Below are 25,303 nucleotides of genomic sequence, written 5' to 3'. Positions count from 1 at the left end.
TCAGAGGACTGTTGCTATGGCTCAGGAGGCTCTTAAGATGAAGCTTGTATTTTAACTGTGTGAATGAAAACAATAAGTCTTTTTAAAATGTTTTTGACAACCTAGAGTTACACAGATATTTGGAAAATTGGCAAGCATTTCCTCTTTGTTTGTAGCCTGTTTCTGTTACCTTTTATTCCTGCATCTCAGGTAAATTTTGAAAGCCAAGAGTTTAACTGGATTTTTCTATAAGGATGTGCACAGATACAGCTTTTACTATAGTGTCACAAAGCATGACAACACAGGAAAACTGTTGAAGTATCCCAGCACTTACAGTTTTCCAGCAAACTAGTTACACTATTTATGAGAAGAATCAATATTGTTAGCCATATTGTTAGCCAGGTACTGCAGTCTTTTAGGAACAGGTCTCTTCCAACAGAGAGCTTGAAAATGAAGCTGGGTTATAGGTTGTGCAAGGGTATTTCTGTTTCATTCTGGTTGGGGTTTTTGGGATTTTTTTCCCTGAACGAACAGGAAAAGCTCTACTAATTGCTGTAATTAGAAAAATTATACAGTAATATGTAAAATATGGCTCAGACTAAAGCAGTTTAACTTTGCTGGGAATCCTGAGATCTGGCTTCTGCATTCAGACTAATTTCTCCCCAGATTTTTTTTTTTTTATTTTTTTTATTTATTTTTATTTTTGCTGCTAAAGCATCATATTTTCACCAGGCTTGCTGTCTACACTGGATGACTAATCGTCATGGCACCTGGTGCATTCAAGCAGGCCTGTGCAGTGGAATAGTCATACCTAGTTATGTCTGCACACCTGATGTTTTATTAACCAGTATTGATTTTTTTACCCGGGGGACTTTTTTCTTCCTGAAAAAAGGCAACCTTGCAGGAGTGAAAGGCATTGCAGGGAATGAATTTCTAATGAACCCCTTCTTTCCCTTTCTTGACTCCTTTTAATGTAGCTTCATATTTTAAGTGCCTGAACTGAAATTTCATTTTAAGCAATTCCATTTTGATAAATCCTTTTAAACCTTGACTTTCTGTAAGGTTATTTTTTAAAGATTGTGCTGCCTGACTGACACGCTTAGCAGTGCCTGTAAATTTGAGCATTTCATTATAGGTTGCAATGAAGCATGCTCACATGCAGTGAAATACAGAGAATTGAGTAGCCTAGACTATTTCAGTAATGCTGAAAGTGGGAGGGTGGGGGAGGGGGCAAATAAAAGAAACCTCTGTCATAAATCAAGTAGTACTGAAATTCTATCTTTTCTGTTTAGGTGTAGTTCACATGGTTCAATTAACAGCAGATCTCTCAGAATCAATTCCCTTCTTGTTTGTATCAAAATAAGTTTGAGATAGTATGGATTTAGGTGGAGATTTATTTATTTAGCTACTAGTTTTTAGAATGAAACTCCAGAGATTTCCAAGGAAGTGTATTTGTCGTGGGAGTATTCTATTTAGGAATGTTACTATGTGAAGGAAAGCAAAGATAACAGGAGCTATCTGTGTGCTTAAATGCACTGTCAGAGACCTTCCATAGTTCAGCTGTATTTTACCAGTGGCTTACAGCTGGCCTTTTGCTATGTTTGAACACTTTGTTTTTATTTTGATAATGGAGAATTAAAAATAAGGCTCACAGGAAACATTAGGATTGAAGCTGCAGAAAGGATCTAGGAACTATTTCAGATCTCTGTTGGTTCCTGCTCTCACGCTGCATTTTTAATTTGCTGCCACAGTCCATCAGCTGGTGTGTACAGACTGCGGACACACCATTAGTTGTCAGTGGATGAGGGTCCTCATGACTCATTCTGACAGCTAACTTGCACTATCACAGTAATATGGGCTTGAAGCCCTCCCTGTTTTATTCTGTGGGTACAGTTAAAATAACCTTTCTCTATAGAAAGTGGTGGGCTTTTTTCATTTCCCCAGTGTTGCTGGTATTCATTTAGCATTGCTGTAGTGTTTCTTGTGGTGTCTTTGTGTTTATGTAATCAATCTCTTTCTTTCACAGTTTTTGGCACTGGGAACACATTATGGCAAAGTTTATTTACTTGATGTCCAGGGGAACATCACGCAGAAGTTTGATGTTGTAAGTATGACATTATTCAGAGCCCATTTACAGGAATGTAAAACTGCTGTGATGTACTGATAAGTCAGTTAACACTCTTGTTACACCTGCAATTGCACTAACACATTCCATAACATAAAACGCAGTGTATGGGCCTTGCGAAAAGAAGTTACTCTGCATGATTTTGTGGTGAGCATATCTCAGTTTATAAATATAAATAAACTTCTTCATGAAGCAGAAGAGAAAATATGTATTTATGATTGCAAGTGGCTATTAAAAATGGAACCCAAAAGCTCATTACTCCCATAAGGCAAGAACCTGTTCATTTGGTGACTACTGTCAATTATTAGTTCATGCGTTATCATCTTATCTAGTTGCCACAAGTAATTGAAAAGTGATTGATTACCTTGCTGGCTCAGTTTGTCAATTACAAGTAAATAATGCTAATATTTTATGTAAATGTTTTGAAGTTTGAATTATTAAGGGATTGTATTGATTGAAGTAAAAGAAGCCCTTTTCCTTATTGTGGTTCATGGTATGACAGGAATAACATGCTAAATTTAAAGCTCTGTTCTAGACTATTAAATGTTCCTTTTTATTGTGGATATTAGTTCATTAGTTTCAAATTCCCTGTTTTTCTTGGGGAGTTGAAGGAAGAGAACTAATGATTTTTTTTTTTCTCCTCAGGTCATTAAAAATTCTAGTAGCCAAGCATTATTTTTTCATAGCAGTATAAGCATTAGCCATAGAAACCACTGCAAGATGTGGACATGTTTTGCAAAGAGAATATACATTCTAAAGCTGACACAGATGCATGGAAGGGGTCAAGTCTTTGTTTATATTTTTGAAAAACCCAATTATGAATTGTGAAAGGGAGTAGGGGAGTATAAACTTAAGGCAAAGCTCTTGAAGGAATTTCTAGATTTAATTTTAGTCAGATTAACAGTGACCTTACTGGCGATTGATTAAAGTCAAGCTAATTATGTGCTTCTATTTCTTTTAATTTTGTATGTTCATCAACCCTGCAGCTGAGAATGCTGACTGCATTTCAAAAGAGGAAAAGCTTTTGGTGTCTCCCTTGCAGTCCTGATTGCTTTACATGCATGCTTCTTGGCAGAGTTTCTCTGGGAAGTAGGATAAACTCTCTATTTGAGGCAGATAAGATTAAATGTCTCTTCCATTGCTGCAGTAGAAGACAAAGTCAGAGACTCACTCAAATGAAGTGCAGATTTTGTATTGAGTCTAGCATTAACTGTCCTAAACTTGTATTTGTTCCATTCAGTGAAAGCAATGTAAGGTGCTTGGAAAATTTTAGTTCTCAAACGATCTTCTTCTGTCTAACACCAATGCCTTGTTCTCTCACACTAGTTCCAAGAGATGAAATCCTCCTTCTGTAGAGACTTAGGGAACTGCCTAGGTGTAGAGCCAGGAACAAGGGGACCTGCTGAAGTCTGTAAAACAAAATCCCTGCATTCCCTTTATACCCACCCTCCCAAATCTGCTGTTATTTTCTTTGCTTTTCATTACTAAAAAGTCCTTCCAGTGCCTGCTGGGAGGGTGGTTTCTTATGAAGTTAGTGTTGGACTATACAGTTATTTTCTGCTCAAAGATGTTACTTTTCCAAACTTGGTCTGCTTCAGGATGATTTTTGTGCTGTGTCTCCTTATAAAGACGGCAATGATTTTTTTTAAAAACTATTGTTAGAATACAAACTGGTTTTGAACAGGATAATAGGAAAAAGAAATGTTTCTTGGATTCTCTTCTTAATGTTTATATCTCTTTTGTAATGTACATGTCTCCAGTGCAATAGATTATATCATGGATTAGGTGGAAATGATGCTTCTTTTTCTTCTTATTCCTCTTTTTTCTGCTTTGAAGAAGAGTGATTTTTCTCTAGTACCACTTGTCTTTAAAAGAGAAGTTTTTCGAGGATCTACTAACTGTTGTAGAACAGAACAGGCTGCCTATGTGAGAAGAAAGCAGCTCTGTGATGTACATGGCTGCTTAAGCTGAGAAGTTTCCTGAATTAATAATGTCAGCTGCAGAACCTATAGAGAGTTTATTCTGAACTGGCTGCTGTGCATCAAAATATTTGCCTTCTAACCTGAATTTCTCAGATGTTGGATTTTGGACTAGAGGTATCACTATCAAAACGTTCAGTGGGGTCTTAATTCAGTTCTCTCCTACTAATGCCTCTTTATTGTCCCTCATGGAGAATTTGAAGTATTAAAGTATTAATTAAAGTATAAAATTAAAGTATTAAAGTAATTAAATGTTGTAAATCCCAAATAATAGCTAACCCTTTCCTGAAAAAAAAGGGAATTACTTCCTGAAGTCATACAAAGGGAAAAAGCATTTATTGTAAATGTGCTGACAAAGGTTGTTTTCACTAGAGGTATTTTTTCAGATTGTTTTTCTCTGATCCAAAAAGAACAAATTCCTTCTCAGAACCTTTTTCATTGGTGGAATGGCATATATAGTTCTATCTTGAAGTTGTTAATAGGAGAAGTATCTGTTGTTACTGATTATTGGAAATTAGAATATAGAATTTTGTATTTATTTTGTACATAGAATTTTCTGTATACAATTTTTTCTGAGTAAAATACTAAAATATTTTAATTGTTTTCAGTAAAGAGTGTACCTGGAGAGTGTCTTTCATGTATTTTTCTTTTTGAAAGGATGTTTCAGCAGATATTTTCTGTCTTGTGACATTGCAGAAATTAATAGTAAGGATAACAATGTGATTCCCTATGTGCAAGAGATCAGTTACATAATTCAAGAAACTGATGCTGAATCCTATGCCAAGTGGACAACTAGTCTCTTCAGGCTTGCAACTCCTTGTCAACAACAGTGGAAATGTGTGCTTTGAAACTGTTGTGAGATTTTTGTGATTTGGGGGGAATCGAGACAGGAATTGGGAGGCTTTGGCCTTTTGTGTTGCTTGGTATCTCAGCAGTTGTGCTTGTGTTCTTATCCCTCTCTCCTCTTTGCCTAGCATTTCTGTAGCTCTTACCAGGGTGGCTTGTCTTTGACAATGTCAGCTGCCTAAGATTAACTGGTATGCATCCTCAGTAACATATGTTTGACAAACTGGTGTTCTCTTGTATTAGGGTTCAGTGCATTGAGTGAAATGAAATGTGTCAAATGCACTGAAAATTATTACTAAAAGGCAACAAGAAGAGGGAAGAAAAGCCTGCTAATTCCACTGACAAAGGATGATGCAGGGCTGATTCACAGCACGTTAATTCCAAATGTCTCTCCATCTTTCTTTCCTTCTTAGACTGTCTACAATTTATTAATATAATTATTGCCTGAACTGACATCCTGTGGATTAAGAATTTGTAGATATGGAGAAAGCTGTACAAACATGTTTAGTTACATAACAAATCAAAAAGCTTTCAAAGGGCGAGAAAACCTGTCCCCATTCTGGTCTTCTAATAGACATCAAGCTTAAAGCAAAAGTGGTAAGAAGTCTTGGATGGTGCCAGTGATAGTCTTTTAGAAGGGGAAAGATTGCCTATTTTATAAGTAACGAGGATTAAAAGGTGAAGGTGTTTCAGTGGTGATGCATGAGTCTAGAAAATGATGTAGTGTTTTAAAGCTTCTCTTAGTACAAAGAAATTTAAGTCTTTTTAACATTCAACATTTGTGAGCTATTTGTGACAGAGTTTCAGAAGGATACGTTCTCACAGCATCTCTTTTTACAATGTTTTTCTTTCCTTGCATCATGTTTTTTTTCTTGATTGTCACACATTGTATAGCACTGTTTGATTATGGGTTTTTAATTGGAGTGATAGTAATCCAAAATCACTACGTCATCTCTGCTACTTTGAAAACCTGAAAGGGAGTTCCTTTTGTGGTGGTATTATTGCCCTTGGGTGTATTGAAGTTACAGCACTCACCAGCCTCTGGAGCAAGACCTTGCTTGAAGGTCATTCTGTGGCCTATTGGTTTTGCTGAAAACTCAGCAGGTTACAAAGAAAACATCAGAGGTCTCAGTTGACTTGATGTCTCTTGGCAAGAGTTTATTTTTTAACAAGAAAAAAATATTTCTAACAAAGAAACAGTTGTTCTTAAGCACTAAGCGCTGATGCTGGTAATGATGCAAAACCTACTAACTGGTGTGGGACATTATGCAACATCTCTCAATGGGCAAGGTAACTTAGTTTTTCATTGTATAATGAAGAAATTGCTTTGGATGGAACTTTGCATGAGAGTTTGAGACTAAGATGATATAAATGTCACTTACTTTGACAGCCTACTTAAAATTCCCTGTTTATTACCTGATCTACATCATTTTAGATGTTGGTGTCAAGCTATGTAAGAAAATTTAGTCAGGAAGTGAAGCAACAGAATTTAAAGATCTGGGTAGCTCTGTGTTAGTATTTGCATGGTGTCACCGTGCCTGTTAAATTTGAAGCTGAAATCCTGTTTTGTTTGTAAAACCAAATGGGATATTTTAAGTGATAGTTCCAAAAACCAAAATAAAGATTAGGGTTTTGATAGAAGTGTCTATGCAAGGGACGGGTTTCCTTCTCCACCTTGAGACCTCTCACCCAAATGGGTGTTACATTTTTATGTCCTAAGTGCTATACACCAAACCCTAGCTCTTTCAAATGAATAAAAATATCATCTTTGGGGATTTTTGTTTTAAGTCTTGAGTGTCTACACCCAATTTAATATCACTTCTGCTTCTATCTGTCTTTTCATTTTAACTGCAGAGGATTTGGAAATCCAAAGGTTTTTACAGTAGTTGTGGGAATAACTCAGATGGCTTTTGAGTCTGGGTTTTTTGGTATAAAGGCTGGGACACTATGTTTTATATGTTTATTCTGGTACTGTGCTTACTAGGTTGCTTATGACCTGATCTATTTCCAATGGGAACTGTGAAGCTATTGAAGATTGAGAACCATCCTTGACAAAAATCTTGGCGTACCTGTGGTATCTTGCCTAGACTGGCAGAAATTGTGGTGTTATGACCATTATTCCATATATGCCATTCCATTTCTTCTCTGAAAGAAGAAAAAAACAATCTCTTATACATGTTTTGCACATTGTCTTTGTACCATTGTATCTGACTTTCCTTTGAAAGGAGTATTGCTAAAATTTTTAGTTAACCATAAAGATCAAAGGGATATGTCAGGCATTTGTTATTAGTAGAAATGTTGCTTGGAGTATGGATGAAATGTGGGAGTTCTAAACAATTTTGGAATCACTTATGATTAATTTTTATAGCTCAAAACTGAGGCAAGTGTGACCGTTTCATTCAATTATTCTTTCAAGCTTGTAGTTTGAATAACTGTCACTTAGTGGAGAATAATGTAAAAAGTTTAGCTGGAGGTATGAGTTCAGCTACAGAAAGTATTGTATGGTCCAGTCATTTATTTCTTGAATGTTGTTAGCTCATACAAGTCAGATGTGTGCTTGTACTGCAGCAAATAGTAACATATATTCTGTAGATCTAAGTCATTTCAATTAAAGTATAAAGCCTATGTACTTTATCGCTGATTCTGGAATAGCAATTGTTTCTGCCTTCTCTTTTGAACTCTTGACTAGCAACTATGTTGCCCATGTGCCTTTTTTGAGAAGGATTACAGCCCCATCTTTAGACCAAATGGTCCTTCTACAACTTCATTATCCTTCAAATGCATATTGGTTTCTTCTTTTTTTTTTTTTAACATAGAAGCACAGGGAGAAGTCTGCTTTTTTGTTCTCCAGTATTACTCACTTTTCTTCAGAGTGGGAATCCTGTTGTTTGTCATTTGCATTTCATGACCAACTCTAAATGTATTACATTTATGGTACCTTAGCAGCCCTCTTTCGTGTCACTGATTTCACCAGAAATTTATTATGTCACCTTTTAATGAGGTAAAGGACTGTGATGTCACAAGCATGTAGACATAGAAAATAGTTCACTCTCTCTTGACTTGGTAGGGTGCTATCATATTCTGCATGCTTTTCCAAAAAAAAAAAAAAAAAAAAAAGGAATGAAGCACTGAATATCCAAAGGGGAGAATGCTAAACATGAAGGATATTAAGGACATTACTGCTGTAGTATTTAATACAGCATTGTTGTTCAATGAAAGGGCAAATTTTCCAGTATGTTTTCTTGTTTTTCAACAGATCTTGTTGCTTCTTATTTCTATGGCAGATCAAATAGAGGATCCTCCTTACTGTAATCCTGCTAAGTGAATTTACATGTGTCACTTTCAAACAGTTTTGAACAAAATTATTTGTGATATTATTAAGATACATCAAAATCATTAAAACAATTTTTTTTTTCCTTCTCACTCTTTTACCACCCAGATCTAGTAACATTTGCTGTTTGAATATGTGTCACATCTCATGACTATTTAGAAAGTGGACCACTGTTCCAAATTGCTCTAGTTTTATTGGCACCAATGAAACAGCTGGTTTCAAGTAGCACTGACAAAGTATTTTCATAGAAGACTGGTAACTCAGATGTGCATTTTCAAAACCTAATAACACTTAAAAGCATAGTGAGGATTTGGAGAGGTTTGATTTTAGGAAGTTAGTGTATTGCTGATTCTTAGGGCTGTTTTCCTTTCAAATGGGGTATTATACCTGGATGGCATTTTTATCCATAGGGAACGCAGGCACTTACGTGCATATATAGAATAATAGTAGTTTGCCTGTCAGAATTATTAAGAGTTCAGGCATTAATAAAATATTATTTACATTAGAAAATGTTTTCCTACTTAGAAAGGCTGAGTTTTGGAGGACAATGTTTTTTATACAAGTTGACATTAATGATAGAGCTACAGCCCTTTGTTTCCATTAACAATAAAAATACAGCACTATTAAAAATAGATAATGACATAACAGGGGCATAATATGATGAGCAAAACATGAAAGCAAAACCAAGTACTTTTTTCTATGGGGAAGATATTAGTTATAATGAATTTAAAAATTCTAATAAAGATTCCTTTCTGAAGTATGAGACTAATTTGTTTTAAGAGTCAGAGTGTATAGCACTTTATTGCACTTGTGATGGAATATTAAACATGTACAGTCCAGATCTGATTCTGGTGTTAATACCCTCAGAGTGGCTGCTGGTAAAAGTATCTACTGTCAAGCTGGCCATCTCCACTGTGGTTCTGCTGGAGAAGTTAGTTTCATTCAGTGTCCTCTGACACAGAGAAATAAAAGCGTAAGAAACATCAGAAATTGGTATTTTGGTGTTGGAAGATTCACCACTGTAATCCTAAACTGGCTGCTAATTGAAGTCTAGTTGCTGAAGATCTTGGCAGTTTTATGGATAGGAGCATTGAAATGTGAGCAGTGTAAAGATGGAGTGAATGAATCTGTTTGCTTTTTTGATCTACTTTAAATAAAGTTTATGATATGCAATCAAATCTACACTTCACTGGTATTGAAATAGAGCCTCTTTGTATGTAAATGCATTGAGGAACTTGCACAGGATCAATTCATCTTCATATTTAGTTTTCCCTATCTTACTGTCACAATGAGGATATGGCATACAATATACTACTTACAGGAAGTTACAGTGCACTTCATAATACACAGTTTCTACTTGTGTGAGTACTCTCTGTCTCCCTCCATCTTTTTGGTTTGCATATATTTTTAGGATCCTGACAAAAATCAGACACCCAACATTGACTGAGTATCTCTGGTGGACTTGCAAGGCTTTTCCAGATGTTTATAATTGCAAATGAAAGTTCCAGAGTTGGTGTCCAAAGAGAATACAATGCTTTCAGTAATCAGAAAATGTATTTATTATTACATGTGGCTCTGAATTATGCCAGTCTGTATCAGTGTTGATAACTGGAAGTTTATGTGGAAAATGACACTGTAGGTGTAGGTGTTGGCTGAGCTTGAACATTGCTTACCCAGTGTAATATTTAAGTATACCGGTAATATGAGTATTTATGTTGTTTTCAGCCAGGAAAGGGAATTCATTGCCTTATAGTATTTCTGCATCTCTCTGATTCCATCAATGGAGATCTTTTCACTGGTTTCAGTAGCCGCTGGGTTTGGATCATTGTCTGTTGCAAAGTGGTTGACAAGCTAAAATAATTGCAGAAAGTGCTTACTGCAGTTTTTCATTGCAGGAGCTTATAGAAAAAAAAAGAGAACTATGAGGAAAATAATGTCTCTGTGTGGAATGTGTGGAGAAACAGGGTTTCTAAGCTCCATGGGGTGATGTCCTCTATCTTGTGTTAAGTCAGAGAGTGGGATGAGCATCATGGCTGTTCAGAAAACCTTCCTGGAAATGATGTTGGCACAACACTGCATGAGCCCTGAGCACTGTATGACCTGCTCAGCCTTTTTCATTAGTCATGTTTCTGAAATATGGCTTATCAAGAAATGGAGTAAAATCTTCAAATAAAATACATAAATACTTTGCACTTCAAGGATGGAATTCTACTATATTCTGTTAAATAAATTAATGACAGTGGTGGTGGTGGTATTCTTTTAGAAACAAGCTGTGAAAGTGCCCCTTAAGTTACATCCTCAGAGTTTTAGCTATGTTTTGGGGATTGTTTTTCAAATCCAATTTTAATAATTCAGTAGCCTCTCTTGAATGTTTATATGTAAAGATAAATTCTCACAAGTTCATTGTGGTTGGCAAACTATTCTGAAAAGAAAGCAGTTACAGAAATTGGCGAGGTGAACCTCCACAATGCCTGGAATAGTCTTTCTCCCCAGGGGCTGTTGGGTTTTCCAAGGAAGGTATATCTATCACCTGCAGACTTTCCTAACCCCTCCCCCTGTACTTCAGCGTTCCCCATGGGTGTGTGATGGGGAATATTGCTTCATATTCTCAGATGGCTTTAATACACAGATAGCAACAAAGAAGTAGAGAGAGGCTTAGGACATAACATCGTTGAAGAGCCCTACAGTTATACAGAGAATGGCAAAGGGGACCTGGGGGGAGAAGGAAATGGGAGTAGTTTGCTTTCCTTGGCACAGAGTTCCCAGGAGGATATCTCCTTACACAGCAGTGTTTTAATAGAAAAGAGATTTTTCTTTGGATCCATCAGTTAGCTAACAGTTCAATTCTGCTAGGAAATAGTCTAGGCTTTCAAATATAGATTTTGTTTTGGTAATAGTTCCATCATTCCTAAACAAGCATTCTGATTATCTAGTAACTGCTAGAGATTTAGGGAGATCCCTTGTTAATATTTTTTTTTCCCTTGAATGTTTTTTTTTTCTTAGTCCCTGCCATTGACAAACAAGGTTAAGGGATTCACTGATGTGGAAAATACTGAAATCACTGTAGGCTTTTTGTTCTTTCTCACTGTCTTAGACTCTATATGAGTGACTTCTTGTCCTCATATTCCCTTAGTTTTAGACAAGCTTTTGAGATCTTTGTTTTTGTAGGTAAGGTCTGCCTTCCTGTAGACAAAATAAAAGTTCATGTTGTTATTGTTCTGAGTCCCAGACCTTGTCACTCTCCTGAGCTTTCCCCCCCTCCCTTTTCTTCTAACCAACGTAATCTCCCATTTTTCATTTGGAGAACGACAGATTCAAGAGTGTTATAGGAAATGCAATGGAGCAAGAATTCTCACTTACCAGAATCTCACTGCTAGTATTGTTGAACTAAACCTCTTAAGTGTGGATATTAGTAAATTTTCAGCAAATGAAACTTCAGGTGTTGTGAATTTAGAGTATGCTACTTTGTTGCAGGCAGTGGTGAACATCTTTTTGTGTAATTCCTACAGCCACCTTTTCAAATTAGACCTTTGTGTTACCATGCTTTTTTTCTCAGCTATGCGTAAATACAGAGGTATGTGTATGCTTCTTTTTATAGGTGAATCATGGTACAGCATCAGAATTTGGGTTTTGAGCTGCTTTTGCCTGTATTGTTTCAAAAAAATTCTACAAATATGCAAAATACATGTGAGTCAGTGACATGCTGAAGCATTTGGGGCAGGAAAAGTGCAGGAGTTTAGTTTCTTTTTAAAGACACCTCCTCAGTACGAGAGATCTCTGGATGTGAGTGTTTTGAAGTCAAAACAGATGGGACACACAACATGTAATACACTTGTGCTTAGCTGTTGCTGAGGATTTGGGGTGCTTTTCAAAGCAAGTTCCTCATCCTATATAAAGCAAGGCTTGTATTTTGTGAGGATCTTAGTTTAGTTATAACAATAACTTACGTGGTTTCTGTTTGCAAATCAGTATTTTAGATTTGGATACCTCCACCATGGTGGAAATAATACAAACCAAATAATGGTAGTCCATACTCCAGTAGGCTAACATATAAAACCATGGTGATTTATCATGTTGCTGTACTTCGGAGTTTTACATACTTGTTTATGTGAATGCCATGCAGATGAATCATGAGTAAATTAAACATAGACACTTTTAGGAGACAGTTTTTTTGTTATAATGCAACTGTATACATATAACTTGCCTTAGCATGGAGAACAGCTACATAATCATTTTGCAGCTCCAGATTGATACTCATGTAGCAGAAAAGACCCTTAGGTGTTTTTCTTCTTTTGGTATATATGTGTTTGTGTATGCACAGTGTTGCCTTCCCCTGAGGGAAACTGAGGAGTTCTTTCAGAAATGGATGGTCAGGAACTAAATTAAGCCAAACGAGGCAAATGTTGTATTTGAGAATGGTTTATTGGTAGCAGGAAAAAAAAAAAAAAAGTCACGAAAGAGGGCTGGAAAAGACAGAAAAGAAGGAAGGAAAATGTAAAAGGACTGGGGGAGAGAGAGAGGGAGAGGAAGCGAGGGCGTTGCCAGCTGCGAGTCGCGGTCAGTGCCGTGGCTGTCCCGCTCTGGGCTGTGCGCGCTGCCTGCCTGTGGATGCGCTGCTCTCAGGGAGCCTGCGCGGCTCTGGAAGAGGCTCCTGCGAGGACGGCGCTGCACACGCTGTGAGCGGCAGCTCCGACCGGACATCCAGGACCCTGGACAGGGCCGCGGCGAGCATCTGGGGACCGGCTGGCTCGGGGCGGCAGCGTGGAACGCGGGTTGCTCAGGCAGGGACACAGGGAGGCAGGATAGGCACGAGGACGGGCAAGAGCCAGCGAGGGCAGGAGAGCCAAAGGGCGGACTGGGGCCAGGGCAAAGGAGGGAGCCACCCAGCCAGGGCACAGCGGTGAGCAGCAGCGAGCCCCTCAGCAGGCTGAAGCCAAAGCTAAAAAGCAAGTCTTAAAAGCCTCTGGCCAAAAGCTAAGTCCCCAAAAAGACAAAAAAAGCATGAAACCCCAAAACAGCCCAAAACAAAAACCCACAGCTCGTGGTGCAGTTACTTTTTATGCCCTCTGTCTCTTCCCAAAGTATGCCTGCTGGCAGGAGACCTTTGGCGCAGTCCAATGTCCCACTGCAGTCCACTGGTGGAGATCTCTCACCATCTGATTGGGGAACCTCTCTGGGGAGTTCATTGTCTCCTACTGATTGTCACATGGGAGGTGTTGCCAGGTGAAGTCCTCCAAGAGACAAGGCTTCTTCTGGTTGCCTCCTGCACATGGCACATGTGCAAACCCTCCCCCATGTGCCTCTGACAACCAGTGCTGAGACAAATCAACGCTGAATTGACTCCTCACACAGAGATAAATAATAATGTTTAAATTAATTTAGGAAAAGTTTTTGAAAATTCTTTGAAAAGAGTGGATGAAAGCACTGATTAAGGGGGTTGTTGAAGTGATGGGAATCTCTTGAAGTGAAATGAGCTTTGCTGTAAGTATGATTGAACACTGCTTTGCTTTTCACACTCCTAATGTGCGTGTGGCTTGCCTGCAAACCATGGCTAAAAGGCGTGAAGTCACAGACAACTATTAAAATGTTTAGATTCCTAGCTTGTAAATATTGCATTTCTCACAGAATTGGAGTGAAATCCAGTCTTACGTTTCATGTTCATCCACTTCATATCCATTGGGATGCAGCATTTGTGAAAGAATCAATTATCCATTTGTTAGTCGGGGGAGCTTTACAAATTATACATTAGCAGATTGATTTCTCAGGTTCACCATTGGGGGACTGATTGTATGAGGTGGGATGATGATGAGTGTCAGGGGAGAAGGAGTTGCCACAAAGAACACAATTAAAAGAAGCTTTCTGAGTGGCCATGAATTTACTCCTAATTGAAGACCTGACTTAATCCATAGTAAGAGCATTTATTTCAAGCACTTTACATTAGGTAATTGATTATCATATGAAGTATATTTGCTGCTGGATATTTGATTTTCCTTTCCTTTAAATTTAGGATTTTGCAAAAGTCTGCATTTAGATCTTTATGTGCAAGGTGTCTGCTAGCTTTCTCTCCTGCTACCGAAACTTCTCTGTCGTCCATTAAAGTAACATTTTTTTTTGTTCTGTGGTGTCAGCTTGACGTTATTGATTTTGAACAGTCAAACTTAGTTATGTTGTCCAGAATTCCAAACATGTCTCCATCAGAAGGAAAACTGCAGCTAATGGAAATTCAGCTGAAGGTATTTCCTCCTTTTTTTCTGGTACTTCAACAGTTTATGAAATTCTGAAGCTGTTCCCAGGTAAATCATATAAGTGTATTTCCATTCCTAACTAACAGGATCCACATTATTTCCAGATTTGGATTATTGCTTGAGAAATTCAGTGTGTGTTATTATCACTTATATAGTACTGAAAGTATCATTCTGATAACAAAGTTGTCATGTATTTTTACTTGATTGGCCTAATGCTAGGGGTCCTGATTAGGTAAAAAAAGATTACCAAATGTAGTGCTAATAAAATAATAGTTTTTTCAACATTTTATATACAGATGCCTCTAGTTTTATGACATGAGGTTTAATATTAGATCATCTCTTAACTGAGTGATATTTACATGGATTATATGTTCTAAATTTTAGATTCTTGTACATGTTACAGTTTTTTTTCTAACACCTTAAGGTATTTAAAATATTTTTAAAACAGTCAAATGACCAAACCCCAGTGCATATCATGGTTCCAACTGTATTAAATAATCAGTCTTTCAAATTATGAGTTAGTGACTTCTTGTGTCTTTTTCTAAACTTGAGTGATTCTTCGTCTTTCATAGCCCTGTAAAGGTAGATCTTGCAGGAGATCTACCATTTATTCCTTTACTGTAAAATCCAAAGCCTGTTTTCTTTTGTCAGACAAATAAACTCTTCAGTGAGTTAGCTAGACAAAGCTTTAAAAAAAAAAAAACACGAGGGAAAGGCAGTTGTAACTTCATGCCTGAGTTTATAACATTTAATAAAAAATTGAAAAATAAAAGCAGGGAAAGAGGGGGTGACCCACAGTATTGTGTTCCTCCTTTCTGAAATATCAAAATTATCCACAGGATGTTGAATGCAATTAAATGCAATTAATTTTGATGCAATTTAATTTAATTAATTTAATGCAAATTAATTTGAAATGGTAAGTAGCTTTGCTGACTGGCACAGAAGTATATTTAAACAAATGATGGTTATGAAAATAAGAATTGGAGCTGATTCTGGAAGAAACACTTTGGTTTAGATAATATATGTACCAATTTGTAATAGATTGACATAAAACCATGACACGATTTTATCAGTGGTCTTTTCTTTCTGATTTCCTGGATAGATTGAGATGTTAATTCTCAAACAGCTTTCCAATGGAACATAGCTCTGGAAATCATAGTCTTGACTGTTATTTAACTCTCAAAAAGAAGAGTCTGGCATTAGATTCTTCCTGAAACTTTATTTTTAAATGCATGTAATATTCAGCCTGGACTATCATAATCTATCATCACTTTCTGAGCTCCACAGAAAGTTCTGACTTCCAAATTCAGCAAACAGGCTGACTTGACATAGTCAATGTGCTAGTTTGACTTGAGTACTGAAAAAAATTTACTCTGCTTTGCCTTGTGTATGTCATTTCCTGTTGAAACTTGGCAGGAGATTTGTGTAAATGAGCAGGTCTCTTTTAGTTGAATTTAGTTGTTTTCCCTGATTGTCATCTGTGTATGGTGCAGACAAAAAGAAAAAAATAATAGGAGAAAGAAAAAGTTAATAGCAGCTGATTGAGGTGTTGGGCGTACAGAAGACTTGTAAAAAATTGCTAGTTATATATGGTGTTGTGAAATACTGTATCATCAAATTTCTTTCTAACAGTAGAACGAGTTTGGAAGTATTGTGTGCTATTTTGAATGTGGGAAAAAAGCAAATACTGTGGAATCACCCTTTTTTCCACTGACAACATTCTAGAATCTTGGAATCACAGAATGTTAAGTGGTTAGAATGTAAAGATTATGTAGTCCTAATCTGCCCTGCCATGGGCAGGGACATCTCCCCCTGGACAAAGTTGCTCAAGGCCTTATTCAGCCTGTCTTTGAACACTATCAGACTTGGGATATCCACAACCTCTCTTGGCAACTTGTTCAGTGTCTCACCACACTCACAGTATATAATTTCTTCCTAATATCTAACCTAAATTTTCCATTTTTTCCAATTTGTACTCATTACTTCTTGTCCTATCATTGCAGTTCCTGATGAAAAGTCTCCAGCTTCCCTATAGGTCCCTTTCAGGTACTGGAAGCTTGCCATGAGGTCTCCATGCAACCTTCTCCAGGCTGAAAAGCCTCGGTTTTCTCAGCCTGTGTTTTAGGGAAGGTGCTCCAGTCCTCTTACAAACTTCATGGCCCTCCTCTGGACTTGCTCCAACAGTTTCATGTCCTTCTCATGTTGGAGACACTAAAACTCCACACAGCACTCTGGGTGGAATCTCACATGAGCAGAGTGTTGGGACAGAATCACCTCCTTTGACCCTCTGGCCACATTCCATGGAGCCCAGGATTTGATTTGCTTTCTGGGCTGTGAGCACACACAGCTGGCTCATGTGGAGTTTTTCATAACCTGTCACCCCCAAGTCTTTCTTAGCAGGGCTACTCTCAATCACGTCTCTCCCCAACCCATTGGTGTGTCTGGGATTGCAGTGACTGAGGTGTAGGACGTTGTACTTTGCCTTGTTGAACTTCATGAGTTTTCCTTCAGCCCACATCTCAAGTCTGTCAAGGTCCCTCTGGATGTCAATATCCCTTCTCTCCATCGTGTCAACTGCACCACACAACCTGGTGCCATCAGTGAACTTGCTGAGGGTTCACTTGGTCCCACTCTCCATGTCACCAACAAAGATGTTGAACAGTATCGGCCCCAGTATGGACCCCTGAGGGACACCACTCATCACAGGTCTCCGTGTGGACAATGAGCCATTGACCAAAACTCTGTATGCATGGCCGTCCAGCCAGTTCTTTATCCACAGAGTGGTCCATCCATCAAATCCCTCTTTCTCCAATCTGTAGACAAGGATGTTTTGCAGGAATGTGAAACATTTTGCATTTAATCCAGCTAGGCAATGTCAGTTGCTCTGCCTCTGTCCACCAGTGCTGTAGCCCTGTCATGGAAGGTCAGCAGATTTGTTGGACATGTTTTCCCCCCTTGTAAAACCATTTTGGCTGTTACCAGTCATCTTTGTTGGCCAGATACCTTAGCATAGTTTCCAGTAGAATCTGCTCCATAACCTTGCCTGGCACAGAGATGAAACTGACTGGTCAGTCATTCCCCAGGTCTTTTGCTTTCCCCTTTCTAAAAATGAGAATTATATTCCCCTTTTTCCAGTCATCAAGGACTTCATCTGACTGACACAATTTTTTAAAAAAGATGGATAGTGGCTCAGCAGTTTTATCTGTCAGTTCCCTCAGGACACACGGTTAACTTCACTGGGTCCCATGACTTGTTCACATTCCGGTTCCTCAGATGGTCTCAAACCTTTTTGTGTCCTACAGTGGGCTCAGGATCTTCTTCCTCCCAGTCCCTGCATCTGCCTTTCATGACTTGGGTGGCGTGGCTGGAGCACTTGCCATTGAAGGCAGAGGCACAGAAGTCATTGAGAACCCTAGCCTTCTCTTTGTCCAGGGTAGCCAGGTCTCCTCTTTTATTCCAGATAGGGCCCATATTATCCCTAGTCTTTCTTTTGCTTTCCACATGCCTGTAGAAGCCCTTCCTGTTATCCTAGTATTCTTCAGGAGAGGTTTTGCCTTGCTGAGCACTATTTCCTGAGCACAACTTCACATTTAATCCCCAAAGTATTGCGATATGGATTTCAGACCACATCACAGTAGATAAATTCCATCATCCTGATCCTCATCTTCAACATTTATGTGAAGATAGCTTATGTAGTCCACTTTGCCTACTTTATACACTTCATTTTTTCAGAGTCAAACTTATCAAAGTAATTTGACAGGAAAATAGGAACAGTGTGGTCTGTAGTATTGAGCCGTCAGCTCCTCTGGTCTGTCCCATTTTGTCCTGTCTTTTTGTCTTGGGTCTTGTTGTGGTAGTGTCTCCAACAAGACTCACCACACTGGAGTGCTGCCAGATCTGCTGCTGCTGTAACGTCAGCCTGATGGTGGATGTATGTCCTGGGGTAATGAGAACATGAGTTCATAAGGTACATACACTGTACCTTAGTGTGTGACCCTGTGCCGTGACGGGACTATTGAAGATGGACGTTTTGTCTTTGCAATTGCAAAGTAACAAATAAAGAGAAGAAACTTAGTGAGAAAGTTGTGGCAGTGGCAACTTAGATGCAGCCCAAAACAAAAAGAAACCCATGCCACTTCCATGATAAACTCAGTTAAATTTTCTATGCTTGTCCTTTCAGAGGGCCAGAGGGTGTTCCTGGTTGTAGAAGGAGTATTGCAGACATGATAGCTTTTCCCCCATGCCCACCTCTAGACAGTGACAAAGTCTGTGAACCTGATTTTTCTGAGTCTGAGAGAGTTCCAGCCTGTCAGTGGCTGATCTGTTCCCAAGGGAAAGTCTCTTGAGAACATCTCTCACTCAAGGACTATTTTTGTAAATAATTTCATTTTCTCAAAACAGTTCTGTACATCTGTGATTAGTATGTTTTTCTCTTGTCCCACCAATGGGACAGAGACGTGATGTTCCCTTTACCAATCATGTTAAACCTGTATCATAATACCCTACAAAAAGCTGAAAAGTTCAGAAAATGAAGCTTTTCCTGAGCATCTTGTTCTGGCTGCTGTGATTGAATTCACACTTCTACTTCATGTCCAACTGCAACAAAAGTCTTCTCTTGCACCTTGATGAGCAAAACAGAAATTCAGAAAGGCATTTTTCAAGGCAAGGCAGGAATAAAAGTACATGCTGGTTATGAAGCTTCTAGAAAGTCGGACTGACAGCTGATACATCTTGCCTTACTCAGCATCCTCTAGTTGTGAAATTACCCAATTCTGTGAGTAATATCTGAGAACAGGGCTTTTAGAAGGATGGTGGTCCCACCATCAGGTTGATGGGCTTGAGCTTAAGCTATACTCCTCTGCTGATCATCCTCTAAATGTGACAGGAGGAACACAGCTGTGGAACGTGCACCCGCTGCCTGCACTGCTAGTCATGCACTTGTGTCTGGTCTTGAAATGTAGAAACTCAGCATAACCAGTCTGTGGCAAACAAAAATACTTCTGGAGCACATAAGTCAAAGAAAATTGGTTTAAATTCCCAGTGAACTTCTTTGCAAACAGCACAGAGTGGAAAGACCACTTTGTGATAGACAGTAATTGCAGTATTTCCAGGTGCCATTTTGTGGTGAGACCAAGAATTATGTATTCCACGCACAAGAAAGAAGGAAAGCAAAAAGGCAGTATATTTTTTCCAACTCATCAGGCAACTATGGATGCTAACTATGAGCAAAAGCAGGGAGCACAGTGCCTGTGGAATAGCAGGCCACATAACTTTCTCAGTCTTGCCTGAGAAAGTGGCCTGGGAAATCATAAGGAGGAATTAAAACAATCCTCAGAGATGGAAGACAGCCTTGCAGGTGCTGTTTGTCTGTTCCTTGTTTTCTTGCACGAGAAGGTCGAGGGGTGGAGTACCCCACTGACCAATGATGGTGATAAGTTAGTTTACTAACCAATAAGAGTTTTACTTTTCTGTACTTTTACCTATCTGTCTATAAAAGAAGATCTGAAGTAATAAACCTAGAGAGGGAGAGAAAGAACTCAACTCACAAGAGAATCTGTGTGGTTCTTGCCATTCCCAATAGAGCGACAGGCAGCTATGGCAGTGCAGTGTTCAGTTGTTCAACCTTGATTATAAAGAAGCTTCTAGAAAATATGATTTGGGCATGTTATTTTCAAAGTGGATGAGAGGAAAGCTTCCTTTCTCTGAATTGGAATTAGTTGTGTATGTGAAAGGTTATGGGGGGAAAAGCTTTCCAAAGGGTGTGAGAACACCTTCATTTATCTCCTTTAGATAGTCCATGTGGACAGTGTGTTTTTATATACTTATTATATACTTTTAATGCAATTCCAACTGCCACAGCATATATAAGAACCTGTGATCCTTCAGACATAGTTGTGTAACATCTAATGTGATCCCACAACTCCAGCGCTTTTCCAGTGACACTTTATTTTTTACACAAACATACAATGGATTTATTTTATCATAGTCAGAATCACAGGAGTGATCTAAGTTCTGGTTCAATCCATTCAATATTTTATATTGAATAAGAAAAGTTGTTCTTAAAAGTGTGAGAGACTTAACTGTGTGAAGATCCTTTAGTGATTCTTGAAATGATTAGCTATTTGTTACAGGGGGTGATATCAGGATCATGATACATAAGAAATTTCTTGGTACTTGAATATAATTGGATTGGGTTTTATATGCAAGAGGATATGCATCAGGTTATCCAAATGATAAGTCCACTGTACTGCAGGTATGAATAGCTATTTAAGTTAAGTAAACAGTAGCAGATGCTGTCGAACCCTGTAGGTCAGAACCAAAAGTATATTTGGATAGGGAAGGGAAAATTTATTAAATTGGGACAGTTTTCTGGTTTTTCTCTATATTTATCTAAGGAAAACCTGTGTTGCACTTCAATACCTTCTAATACTCACTTCTGAGAACAGTATTAGAGACAAAAATGAAAGTAAGAGAAGGAATTTGAAGAAAGAAATAATTACAAGCCTAGCCATCAGACCAAACTAGAGAAGTTTTCAGTTGCCCTGATGCCTTTGTGGTCACCATTATATCCAAAGTTTTGATAGTGGGAACTAAAAGCCATGATGCACAGGCACAGATGCTTAAAGTCTGGGAGCCTGGGACTTCATGAGAATTACAGAGCCCTGAGGCAGGCAACTGTAAAAGGAAAGTTAAAATTTTAGAGCTGGGCAGAAGGCTAGAAAGAAGACTGTCTTTTGGCTTTGTCACAGAAATACCTATTCTGTGTTTTTTGGTTCATGTAACTAAACATTACTTAGTCGCTAACATGTAAATCTTTCATAGTGCAAGGAATGTTAAAGTGTGTAATTTGTGATGTAACTTTAAAAGTATTTCTTGTTTGTTTTCTTTCTCTAGAGCCCAGTAAAGATAAATCAGATCAGCCTGGATGAAAGTGGAGAACACATGGGTGTTTGCTCAGAAGATGGGAAGGTACAACAAATCTATTTATATATTTGCTGAGGTAGCAGGTAGTCCTAGTATTAACACTAGGATAATAGTGATAACGTGTGGATTTGAATCCTGCATTTAGTACCACTATTTTGACCATACATATTGAGAACTGAACTCACCTTTGAATACTTAAAGTCAAATATATTTTGCACAAATATGCTGTAGGAAAAGTAATTACAAGAATGTCAATAATGTGACTGCTATTAAGCTGATTAACAGCTGTGACAGGAGGACATGTCAACTTAATCATTACTGCTGTGCCAGTTATACTTCAGTGACTACTCTGCTGTTCCTGCAAGACAGTAGTTTAATGCCTTTCTGCTATAAATCCACAAAATTGGATTTTGTGGACATGATTTCTGTGGGCTGGTGGTTTTCATTTTCACACACTTTATGAATGTTTCTCTTGAATTACAGAATCTTTTGATAAACAATCATAGTTTATCAGAAGAATAAAGTGTCTTACAACAGCCACGTTAAATAAATGTAAAATCAATATATGTACAGTTTCCTAAAAAACTGACACCTACTTCCTTGACTGAAGACATATATCATTTGTGTAGGGTATAACTAACAATTATCAGTGCTTCTCTGGAATGTTGAGCTGTGACATTTAGTGGTTTTGGTGATTGATTTTCCAGTTATAAGAATGTCTTTTTGTTTTTTCAGTCAGTGACAGTATTTTCTAATGTTCGTTGGCAATGATAAAATTCTAATTCACAGAGTGTATTTAAGCTTCTTTTTTAATATCGTGCCCATATACAAATGCAGTACATTAAAAATCATTTCAATAATTTCTCAATATCCAATTTACTTACTCAGGAGAACATTTCTTACACAGTAGATTTTTGGGAGGAGGAGTGCTGCATTCAGTAGAAGTTCTCTAAACTAAAATACAGCTGAATTTTGCAATAGGAAAAATGGGGAAACAACCCCTTTAGACTGTATACATTTGGTTTTTTTCACTCCAAATACATTTTTCTTTTTCCCTCAACATGCAGGCAGACAGTTTGTGTATCCAGGCCTCTTATTTCTGAGAGATATCTTGATGTCACAATCTCGACACAGTAATTAGGATACTAGTGGCTATCAAAGTGGTTGTAGAATTTTACATCCTGTGTGAAACACCACAAGAGTATCCTATTTGTCTAAGCAAAATAAGGCAAGGGTCAGTAATTGTGCAGGCTAATGAAAACGTTGAGCTAGCATTGTTGGTTTAGGTTTTCCTGTGGTGTTGGGGAGCAAGTCCATGCTGTTGCTGTAAGGGCTCCTCAGATGTGACTGTGGATGACTGTCAGTATCCACTATGCTGCAGTGAGGCAGCAAGCCATACACATTTTATTTTTGTATACTAAGTTAATATTAAATATACTTAATTTTAGAAATGCTAAAAACCCCATAGTCCCTACTCTGGTGTGACTCTGTTTGAAAAGACTTCAATACTTCAAATAGTGACTGTCTTCATTTAGTGAAATAGCTATTGTGGATGTATTGTGTGACATTGCATACAATAAAAGGCAGTCTAAAATATAATCCCATGGCCACAGGGATGGAGTATCACAAGTAAAATATTCTGTATATTTGCTTTCTTAGAGTCCGGGGATATTGATGCTTCACCATATTCTTACATTTGTGGAAACCTCATCTGGAGATTTGAAAGATTTGGGTATTTCAGAAAGACTCATGTCCGTGAAATAATATACTCCTAAAATTGATTAAAATACATACTTGTATGTTGTGCTACTGTATAAGAAAATGGCAGATTCCTGGCTAGATAATGTAGCACTTCTGGGTTCTGGTCATTACAAAAGTGTCACTTTCATTCCTTATAGCTCTTTCCTTACTATAGTGGGAGTGTTGATATTGTAAGAAGTTAAAATAGTTGTACAAGTAGTTACAAAGTCATTATTAACTTGATTCAGTATTGTAAAAGTGGTGAAATACTTTTTAAAAAAAACCAAAAAAACAAGGGGGAAAAACAGTGAAGCAGTAAAGTAAAACAGTTTAATTTTCTTTAATCAGTTTTAAACAAAAAAAGCAGATGTAATGAAGAGGCCTGGGAATTCTGAGTCAGCTGCAAGTATATTCTACCAATTAATGAAAATGTGTTCTCTTTTGTGATAAGCAGAGTGCATTTTCACATATCAAAGTGAGTCAAATAAGGTAAAGATGGAAACCATTTATTTTCTTGAGGGAAGGCCTTACAATGAGGACCTCCTCCTTGTATCTTCTGTTGGCTGATATATTTTATTTTACTACTACTATTTTACTACTATTTTTATTTCTGACCCTCAAACTAGATTTGATCTAGCTGTGTAGACTGCAGGGAGAGCACAGAAGCACAGTACAATTTTCTAACCCTCTTCTTGACAGTCAACATCCAGACCCAATGTCAAAACCTATTGCATGTATGTCATACATGTCCAACCAATGTTTCGAGAACCACTTGCAGATTTTCTGTCCTACACATTTGGTTCTTTGAAAACCATCCTTTCTAATGAAGCCAGCTGTAGCTGATCACCACTAGCATGGAAAGGAGCAGAAATCATAACTAATATTAGCCCTCTAATCTATCTGCTGGGTATTGAAATGTTAGGGTGTAAGACAATTTTGGTGCTCATGTAAACAGAACTGAAAACAGGCTTGCATCTTCAGAATTGTGGAGACTTTTAGATTAGTTTTTTGACTCCTGATTTTGCTAAAGCTCCCATATGATTACATAAGAAGAGTGTAACTGGCACCCTTATGCTGGCTTGTAAGGTTTTTTATATGAAGAAATATAAATTATATTGAAAACCCATGTGCTTGCATGTTTTAGTGTCATCTCTAATGCCTGTAACAGCAGTAATGTTAAGAATATCCGTGAAGTATAACACATTTTTTTAAGAAATATGACTTGTTTTCCTGCCTTTTGAACACTGATGGTTGATTACTTCTTCCACATGTGGAAGCAAAGAAGCATCTAAGTCTGCATGCACTGGAGTGGTGGGTTCTGGGTGTTTAAAATCAGACAGGACTAGCAAAATGTAGTAGAATCATAAAATCCCTATTTCCAGCTGCCTAAGAGCATTGTGAACAGAGTGGGTTTGGAAAGTAGAAATAGATAAATCCAATATAGGTTTGTAATAGCAAAAGAATCACTTTCTTTCTGAAGACTATGAGACATTAAGAAGTAATAAACTGTTAGATGATGTCCCTAGAGTAAACATGATAACATGTATTTTCTGCAGAGTTGTTTTTTCCTCTTAGCCCACTCCATTTTGTTGTCATACTCTAAAAGAAATATCATATTGCCGTATTCAGTGATATATTAGGAAAATGTTAAAGGCACTGTTGCTAATTTTGATTAATTGCTTTTAATTTGAGAAAGCTGTTTTGTAATTTTTGAGGATTCTGTTTTCACAGAATTTCCAGTGTTATGTTTTAGCCATGTAATTTTTTTCTGCTTTCTCTTTTGTGTCTTATTTTCTTATATTCTCTTTCCTCTGTTTCTTACTTTATGTAGGCTGTTGTATTGAATATGATGTGCCAACTGATGAAAACCCAGAAAACAAAATCCTCTAGACATCAGCCCAAAGGTTTTCTAGGCTTACAGCCAGGTCCAATTCAAATACAACCCTTTGGCTGGCTTACATAATCACAGCTTTGTGATACATCTCACAGTCTCCAAATATTGATTTTTCTAATCCTTTGGAGCAGTAGCTCAGCCCGACACAGTGCATGCAGAAGTATTTTTAAAGCATGTTGTTAGGGGCAGTATATTCGCTAATGAGTAATGGACTGAGCTGATAATGCTGCTTAGGAGATG

General features: G+C 37.8%; 1 protein-coding gene across 2 annotated transcripts in view; it reads left to right on the top strand.

Moving 5' to 3' along the window:
* The window catches only part of VPS41 (VPS41 subunit of HOPS complex), a 106,266-nt gene that overhangs the window by 21,481 nt on the left and 59,482 nt on the right, over window positions 1-25,303 (top strand). For both annotated transcript variants that reach the window (XM_023919543.2, XM_023919542.2), the window contains 2 exons: window positions 2,006-2,083; window positions 21,400-21,474. In XM_023919543.2, coding sequence (XP_023775311.1) covers window positions 2,006-2,083; window positions 21,400-21,474 — 153 coding nt within the window. The remainder of the gene's footprint in view (window positions 1-2,005; window positions 2,084-21,399; window positions 21,475-25,303) is intronic.

This window comes from Cyanistes caeruleus, chromosome 1, assembly GCF_971803275.1.
Source record: "Cyanistes caeruleus chromosome 1, bCyaCae1.hap1.1, whole genome shotgun sequence".
Classification (NCBI taxonomy): Eukaryota; Metazoa; Chordata; class Aves; order Passeriformes; family Paridae; genus Cyanistes; species Cyanistes caeruleus.
This window is presented reverse-complemented; position numbering and strand designations above follow the sequence as displayed.